General features: G+C 52.8%; 1 protein-coding gene across 2 annotated transcripts in view; it reads left to right on the top strand.

The window, feature by feature from the left end:
- Positions 1 to 1,015: 1,015 nt before the first annotated feature.
- The window catches only part of ADAR (adenosine deaminase, RNA specific), a 12,997-nt gene continuing 5,341 nt past the window's right edge, over positions 1,016 to 8,671 (top strand). Inside the window, exons 1-8 of one of the 2 annotated variants that reach the window (XM_017727948.1) lie at positions 1,016 to 1,091; positions 3,090 to 4,620; positions 5,917 to 6,103; positions 6,186 to 6,343; positions 6,760 to 6,901; positions 7,080 to 7,285; positions 7,497 to 7,653; positions 8,650 to 8,671. In XM_017727948.1, the coding sequence (XP_017583437.1) occupies positions 3,176 to 4,620; positions 5,917 to 6,103; positions 6,186 to 6,343; positions 6,760 to 6,901; positions 7,080 to 7,285; positions 7,497 to 7,653; positions 8,650 to 8,671 (2,317 nt within the window). In that variant the 5' untranslated portion in view covers positions 1,016 to 1,091; positions 3,090 to 3,175. Of the gene's footprint in view, positions 1,092 to 1,131; positions 1,898 to 3,089; positions 4,621 to 5,916; positions 6,104 to 6,185; positions 6,344 to 6,759; positions 6,902 to 7,079; positions 7,286 to 7,496; positions 7,654 to 8,649 lie in introns of those variants that run through there. The other variant, XM_017727947.1, reaches the window with a different exon arrangement.

Below are 8,671 nucleotides of genomic sequence, written 5' to 3'. Positions count from 1 at the left end.
GTGATCCATACCCACCAGTATAAACACCACAGTGCCCACTGCCCAACAGGTGCTGCTCCAAGCCAGACAGCCTCCGAGCTGTGTGAACCCGGCAGTGCCGGCGCAGCTCCTGGACGGCGCCCGCTGGGATCCCTGCGCCAGATGGCAAATGACACACGGCTATTGATGAGCGTGGTGGAGCAGCAGACAGGAACAATCTGTTCTCTGACAGTAGTTTTCCAACTCACACGATCCGGATGGTGTTTGCCTGGGAAAGTGAGGATCCACAGGCTGCGAGGACTGTGCCTGGTTTGGGATTAGGGAAGGGAATGTCTCCATTTGCTTGGAAAGAACCTGGGACAGGGTGGGATGTGACTTGCTGCACCTCTGGCATTAAAATAATGGATTAAAATGGGGATGAGGGGAGTCCTACAGGAAGTGGGAAGCCTGTGGAAAAAGAGGAGCCCCGCTGGGGGAGCCCACGGTGAGGACCACAGGGGGTAAGGGAGCTCCAAGGGAGAAGGGGGCCCCAAAGGACACAGCAGAACCCCACCACAGATGAAGGGCCCATAGGAAATGGGTGTCCCACGGGTCGCGGGGGCAGGCCATCGAGGAGGGGAGAAGCCCCCTAGTCCCGAGGACACCCTGGCACGGCGGGGCACCGGGGACACCGATTCACGCGGCGACGAGCAGGGCGCACGCGCTGGCCCAGCGGGGTGCGGGGACGGCATCTGAGGCGCGGGGGCAGTAGCGCCGGTGCGCGCCGCCGCCTCAGGCGAGCGCTCCCGGTGCGGGGGGTGCTGCCCTGGGACACAGCGGCCCTGGCGCTGCCTTCCAGCCGGGGGAGCGGAGCAGGCGAGCTGGGCCTCGCTGGGCCCGCGGCGCCGGCACAGACACAGCCACCGCCACCGGCACAGCCATCGGCATAGCCCCTGGCCCAGCCACAGCCCCCGCCACGGGCACCGGCACAGCCCCGCGCTGCCCGCAGCAAACATGGCCGCCGCCGTCTGCCCCGAGGAAAGATGGCTGCCGCGCGGCACCTTCCGCCCTGCGCAGGCGCAGGGGGCTCGCCTGCGGCATCACCAGGCGCCGGCAGCGGCGCCAGCGGCAAGGTAAAGGGGCGCGGAGGGGGCGGCCGCGGGCCGGGTTCGGGGCCTGCCGGGCCCCGGGCCGCACAGGCCGCGGTGCCGCCTCCAGTGCAGGCAGCCTCGCGGGCCTCCGGAGTGCGGTGTGACCGTGTCCTGGTTCCCCAAGGGCCCTGTCGGGGCCGGGCTCCATAGGGCGGGACGCGGAGAATAAAACGTTCTCCTCGCCTCCCGGTGCTCGCCGCGTGTACCCCAGCCCGCCCTCCCGTACAGTGCGCTCCGGACTCGGGGGGCTCGCCCTCGTGCTCGTGGGGCCGGCACTGCTGCCGCGGATGCGCGGGCCCGGGAGCGTGGTTTGACACGGGTGCGGGTGGCAGCCGGCCTGCCGTGCTCCCTGCGTCCCCTTTGCGGGTGTAGCTGAAGGGGACCGGTGTTCCCGCAGGCCCTCTCCCAGCGGGAGAGCAGCCGCTCCCCTTGTGCGGACCAGGACCCGGTCCCGGCGGCAGCTCGTGAGTGACGGGGCTGCATCACCACAGGGACCCGGGCAAGGAGCCGCCCTGCCGGGTTCGCCTTCCCGCCCCAGGCTCCGCCGCTGGTGAGGAACCTCACGATTGCTCCCAAAGCCGAGAGCGTGTCTGGGAAAGCCCGAAATCCGGCCAGCCCACGCTGCGAGCTCCCTGGGCGGGGCGGAGCGACTGCTGCGGGAAACGAAACTGAAAGGGAGCTCGGAGCCATCTTGGCGGCTGCTCGGTGCTGCTCCGTTCTGCGGGTCGGGGTTTCTTTTTTCCCCTGTGTTTTCTCATAAAATAATTTAGCGTACGGATGAGACTGAGGTAAGAGCGTTTTTTTCAAAAGCCTTCTTCCTGTTTCTGCCCTGCCCTTGGCTCAGGTAGCACTTGTAAAACGAGGTCACTGAGCAGGGGGCAGCAGCAGGGCTCCCTCGTAGCTGGGGAGGTGGGAACCCATCGCGCTGCGCTCAGCCTCCCTGCACTCAGACTCAAGTCCCGGTGGTGGCAGCCGAGTGCAGTTGTTTAATGAAAAGACAATTTAAATTGGCCTTGAGGTGTGTTTGGTGAAGATGGGGAGCTTTTTAAAGATGAGACTTGCATCGGGAAAACGTATCTTTGGGACGGTAGGTGCCTTAAGGAGGTCACGGAGGAGCAGGCAGAATGGGGACCCGGCAGTGTGTATCATGTTCCGTGTCTTTATCCTCTCAATTTCGCAGGAAGTGTTATCAGAGAATTAGAATATGCTGGGCTGGATTCCTTACTTTTAAAAAAGCATATTAATAGTTTAGTCTTGCATCCTGTACCCCAGGAGGGCAGCACAACTATGTGTGATACAGTGAAATTTGGGCTGTAATCCAAACAAACTTGTCATGCTGTTGCGAGCTGCACACCTATCCAATTTCTCTGCCTGTTATTGCTTTCATTCCCCTGTCGTGTGATGTTTTACCTCTACAGACCACGTAGTGTCCAGGGAGAAAAAGACGCTTGGGATTTCAGAGCGTTTTGGCCGTGAATCTGAAAATAATTGCAAGCCTGTTGCAGCTCTGTTCTGTGCGACCACACAAGCTGCTCCAGCTCACCTCCTTGCACTCCTTCACCTCCTCATGCCCCCATTTCTCAGACTGCAAAGTAGGTCTGAGATTCTTCTCTCTCTTGCTCTCTCTCTCTCCCCCTCTCTGGAGTGGAGCTTGCTGTGTTTCAGGAGTGCACCCTGAACAGACCACCCAGCCCTGTGCTGGAATCAAGTCTAACAGGAGCAGAGGGCCGCTTCTGACAAAGCTGCTTCTCGTGATTGACTTCACCTGCAATTTGGGGCTGCTGGTTTTCTGCTGGGCAGCCAAAGTTTGCTGTTTGTTTTTATGGGACTAATTTACACTCCTAGAAAAGTAGGGAAAAAAAATTGACAAGGGAGAAGATACTTGAAATGCCTCAGTAGCTGAGAAGCTGTTTAAACTGTATTTCCGGAATCCTATCGTTGTGTAAATATGTTCTGAATTCCTGTGTTTTTTCTCCTCAGGGCGGGAGAGTGTGCAGTGAGTGAGTGACAGCTCCTCTCCTGGCTCATCGGCAGCCTGGTTCCCACGTGTGTCCCAGGAGTGCGCTATGATTAGAGGCGCTGGGCGAGGCAGAGGCTCGTATCTTACCCAGTCAAGACATAACTGCCCCAGCACTAATCGAGGTTTTTTTAACCACCCTCGTACCTCACAAGAAACTAATCAGGAAACCTTTTTACACCAGCAGTTCCTAACAGAGCAGGACGCTGAAGTCTCTGTGTTGCAGGGGCGGGGATCACACAAGGAGTCGCGCACCAGAGGCAGGCGAGCTGCGGCACCGGCTCCTGCAGACAGATGTCAGCCCAGCTTCAGCAGGGCTGGAGGGAGTAGGTTCTCCAGCCAGCATCCGTGGGTTGAGACTTCGCCTCGGTATTGCCCTCCACAGTACCATCGTCAGGAGAACTCAAGGAGAGATTCTGATGCTGTGAGGCTGAATTTCCAAAGACTGTCTCTTGCTGGGCAGGACTATGAACAAGAAATTCTGACTGTTTTCAGGCAGCTTGGGGAGGGGAGGACTTGCACGGCTAATGATCTCGCACGTAAACTTAAAACTCACAAGAAAGAGGTCAACCGTGTTTTGTATAAACTCCTCAGAGAAGGCAAGTTGCACAAAGGGGAAGAGACACCGCCGCTGTGGAGAGTTGCCAGCCTCAGCTCAGGGAGAGAAAGAAGCCCTGCTGACTGCAGTGCCAGTTGCACAGATCTGGCTTGTGAGAGCAGAGGAGGTGAGCGGAGCACGCTTGGCTCAGGAGACCCAGACATGGCTGAGACAAAGGAGAAAATCTGCAACTACTTGTTCAGTGTGGTGGAAACGACGGCACTCAATCTTGCCAAAAACATTGGGTTTTCAAGGGCCAAGGACGTTAACGCGTTTCTTAGCGCTCTGGAAAAGCTGGGAGATGTCCACAAGCAGAACGCAACTCCACCACGATGGTCCCTGACAGACAGGAAACGCAAGAGGATGCAGATGAGGCTGAAGGCCAGCACAGTAATGCAGATGGCAGATCCCAAACCTCCTGAGTCGGGTCTTCCCTCTTCCTTTGTCCCTCCATGTCCCCAGGAGATGACTGCAGCTTCACCAGCAGTGATGGCATCAGAAGAAGAAAGTGTAGTCAATGGGCAGCAGCTTTTGGGGCAAGCTTGTCAGGGAAATGTCAATGACACAGAAGCAGATGCATCTGAGGACACTAAGCTGGAATTCTCCAGTTTGAGTAATTATGATAACTCAGAAAACAGCAAGTGGACCACAGATGATATCCCAGATAATCTGAATGCTATCAACAAGCAGCCTGATAAGTCAGAAAGCATCATGAATTCTCAAGCTTCCCCCAGTTATGCTGCCCAGTTCGAAACTTTTCCATGTACGCCTGTAGAGAAACTGATAGCTTGTCGGGAGAAGAACCCAGTGAGTGGCCTTACTGAATATTCCCAGTACACGTACCAACACTGTGATTTCATCATGCTGGAGCAGAATGGACCCTCTCATGAGCCACGGTAACAAAATGTCCTACCTTTTCTGAGCTCTTTTTCCTTAAAATGATTTCACTTCAACTAAGTTCACCCACTCAGCTGTCTTGAAGGGGCCTGTTATTAATGTTTCTTTCATTTCAGAAGGATTAGCCTAGTTGATTCCTTGCATCAGCTTAAAAAATAAAACAAGGCTAAAATTTAACCCCAGGTAGCCCAGTTGTGGCAACCCTGCTCCTCATTCTGAGCAGTGAAGGTGGGATTAATCTCTTCATTAGGTCCCATCTCAATTACTTGCCTTCAGTTTGATCATATAGGGGGAAACTGGTATTTCTAAGCTGCCTTTCAAGATGCTCTCACCCTGGAAATGGTGTAAAGGGAGCCCAGAACAAAGTGTTTGGGTGCAGGTGTCTTAAGTTAGGCAAGGTGGCCCCACTCTGGACGTTTCTGTGTTGTAGCAGGTCAGAGCAGATTCTGTGAGCTGAGCATGTGGTATGACACTGGAGTTGGCCAAGTCAGTCTCTGGAGTCCTGTTTCCCCTTGCAGAATCGTGGCTGTTACTGAGCACCAGCGAGACCGTGAAAAGCACCATATGTGCCACACTGGAGTACGTCAATAGATTCGCTAGACAGGAAAATTGGCCTAATTTCTAAAGATGGAGTCCCAGGGTTTGTTGTTTTGGTTTTTTTTAAGAAGGAATCTGAATAGGTTCAGCACCATAATCCCGCTTCAGATCTGGTTTGACCCACTCTCCTTGGAAGCGGGTTTCCAGGGCTGGAGGATGGAAGATAAACTTGTTTGTTTGAGTTCACAGGAATGGGGGAGGCAGAAATGTCAAAGGCAAGAGATTTATGTGAGGTGGCACCATTCTAAGATGGTGTGAATGCTCTGGATAGCCACAGAGAACGCCAGAGGGAGGAGTGACCCCAAATGACCAGATGCAAATGAAACAGTGCATGCTGCTTTTGAGCTTTCTTATTCCTGGGCAGGAGCCACAACAGAGCTGCTGCCTGCATACAGCAGGCATTACCTGTTCCTGGCACCTGTGGTGGAGTAAGGCAATTCATCCTGTTCCTTCAGAACAAAATGTGGAGCTGCTCCTCTGTTGTGAACAGCTCTGGAAATGCAATGAAACAAGGCCCAGATGCAGTGCTGTTCAGGTACCCTTGGTATTTTTGTCTTCTGCACATGGCAGCCTGGGTTTACTCTCCCAGCCAGGAAGTTGCTGTTTCTTCTCCCTTGAATTCCAAGAGCAGCCTTGCTTACTCTGAGAAGACCACACTTCTGCCTCTCAATTTACCCCTTTGATTTTCTCTTTCAAAGGTTTAAGTTCCAGGCAGTGATTAATGGACGCCGATTCCCACCAGCAGAAGCAGGGAGCAAAAAACTGGCTAAACAGGAGGCAGCAGCTAATGCAATGAAGGTCCTGATGAGTGAAGCGGAGAACGGAAGGCATGGTGGAATTAAATGTGAAGAGCAGTTTCCCTCTGACAGCTCAGAACCAGAATTGGTGAGTCCCGTTTTCTTTACTTTGCGAGGCTGCTCAAACAGTGTTGAGTCTGACGCTGATTTCCTCCATCTTCTTGCTGTAGCCTTTGCAGCTGGAGCCAGAGCTGCCATCTGCAGCAGCTCACCTCAGCCTGCTTCCTGGGAAGCACCCTATCAGCATATTAATGGAGTATGGTCAAAAATCAGGGAACATAATTGAATTCCAGCTGCTCTCTCAGGAAGGCCCACCTCATGATCCTAGGTATGGCATATTCTTGTCAGCTTTGAGGGAGGATGGAAACTCTTTCTTCACTGTCCTTCCCCTTCAGCATGCTGCCCACATCCTTGGATTTGTCACTGACCTAGCTGAGTGCTCCTCTTATCCAAGGATTCTGGGCATGGCTCATCCAAGACATCTAGTTCCAGAAAGAGACCCAAAGTGATGCCCTTTATCAGAGAAAGGACGCTGTTTCTTCTACCAGAGCAGGAGTGGGTTCCAGTCCTGTACCCTACCTGGCAGTGCTCTATTGGGAGTGTTTAGGGCCATCACAATAGATTACAATTACAGATAAATTGGAGATAATCCAGAAGGATACACCTGGAAGTGGGAGACGGGGATAATAACCAGATTGAGACACCTATGGTTAACGCTTTTCATGTACTATAATGTCCTGTCAGGTTCAGCTACTGTGTGAAAATGGGTGACCAAATTTTCCCTGCTGTGGTAGGAAACAGCAAGAAGGGAGCAAAGCAAATGGCAGCAGAAGTTGCTGTGAAGATTCTTTCTGGAGAGTCTGTACCCCATGTCTCGCCTGAACAGGTATAAAGGGTTTCTTTATAAGACCCAAGTGTTTTGAATCGGGTGTTCCCCCCCTTTTATTTCCTATTCTACTGGATTTCACTCCACAAGGTTGTGGGGAGCAGAGCTTTGCTGCTGCTCCTGGCCTGTGCTAAATGCTCAGTGTTTAACATCCTTCTCCTGTCTAACTCTGCTCTAGCCTGCTGTGAAGCCCCACAGTGACCAGTCCATGCACAATATTGGCACTCCAGATGAATCCAAGGTGGTGAAAACGAAGGGTGTAGGGGAGCTCATCAAGTATCTTAACGTCAATCCTGTTAGTGGCCTGCTGGAGTATGCCCGTTCCAATGGGTTTGCTGCAGAGTTCAAACTCATTGACCAGTCAGGACCTCCCCATGATCCCAAGTAAGTAGCAGCATCTGGGAGAAGGAAATTTTGTGCTGCTGCTGTTGTCCTAGAAAAAGGGCAGAAAGCTCAAAATTGCTGATGCCTTTTGAGATGGCAACAGGGCTAGTTGCTGCCTCTGCCAAACCTTGTTCCTCTGATTCCCTCTTCTCTCCACTTAGAGAATGTAAAAACCGAACTGAAATCCACAGGTTTCTTGGTTTCTTTATAGGTTTGTCTATCAGGCAAAAGTTGGAGGCCGCTGGTTCCCAGCTGTAACTGCACACAACAAAAAGCAGGGCAAGCAGGAGGCAGCTGATGCAGCGCTCCGAGTCCTCATTGGGGAATCGGAGAAGACTGAGCACATGGAAGGGATGAACACCACTGAGGTAAATCTTCTGCCAAAGTTGGGATTGTGTTTGTAGCCCTGTCTATGCTCCTCCTTCTACTCCAGCAGAAAAATGCCTTCAGAATCAACTGTGATCCCTTTGTTCTCTGCAGCTGTAGATAATCTGATGTGGTTTTCCTGAAGTGGGTTAGATGTTTCCTCAGGGCGCAGGCATACCCTTCTGTCCTATGGGCCTCTGCTTTAGGGCTAAATTGTTGTCAGATTCTTCTACAAGCTACTGGAATGTGTTCCTGTAGTATGTTCCTGAGTAGGAACATACTTACTTTAATTATGTTACTATTTTTAATTTTTTAATATGCTTATTTTTAATTCTTTCAATTATTATGTCTTCCAATTGTGTGCCAGCTCAAAAAATTCATGAATCAGATAAACGCAAAGCCCTGGTTGTGTCAGGATGACTGTCCCAAACCTGGGCTGATTTAAATCACACTTAAGGGTGTTGTGATCTCTGAAAAGCCTCATTCCAGGCGGCACAACTGGGTACAGCAGCTGGGGCTCTAAATAGCAAAGCTGTCAGGGAGGATTTGTCAGTCAGCAGTGCTGGAGGAGGTGAGTTGGTCTGCACTGGGAATGACTGTGCACTCTCCTCACAGGCAGCTAGAGGAGGAATTCCTCCAAAGCCAGGAACAGATTTCCTTGGCTGAGTCTCTGGAAATGGGCAGGATGGTTTTGTTCCCTCTTGCTTGGGGTTTTCCCTGGCGTTTTGAGGAGGCCATTCCTCAGCCCATGTCACTTGCTGCCAGGAAGACAGCTTGCTGCTGCTTCTGATACGGCCAAAGCAGAACTCACAGCCTTGGATGAGGTTTTCCCAGAAATACCTAGAAGAACTTCACACACCCCTTGACATGGCACTGCCCAAAGCTCAAAGTTTTCTGTGTTCTGCCTTCTGCTTGGAAAGCTGTGCTTCAGGTTAGCTCATTCCTGAGCTGTGCGGTGTGACCTGCTCATGGTCTGTGCTGTTGTGTCCCCATCCCAGCTCCCTGTGAGCGGCAGCACCC

Source organism: Corvus brachyrhynchos, unplaced genomic scaffold, assembly GCF_000691975.1.
Source record: "Corvus brachyrhynchos isolate BGI_N302 unplaced genomic scaffold, ASM69197v1 scaffold122, whole genome shotgun sequence".
NCBI lineage: Eukaryota > Metazoa > Chordata > Aves > Passeriformes > Corvidae > Corvus > Corvus brachyrhynchos.
Note: the sequence above shows the minus strand (reverse complement) of the source record. Positions and strands in the feature narration are given on the sequence as shown.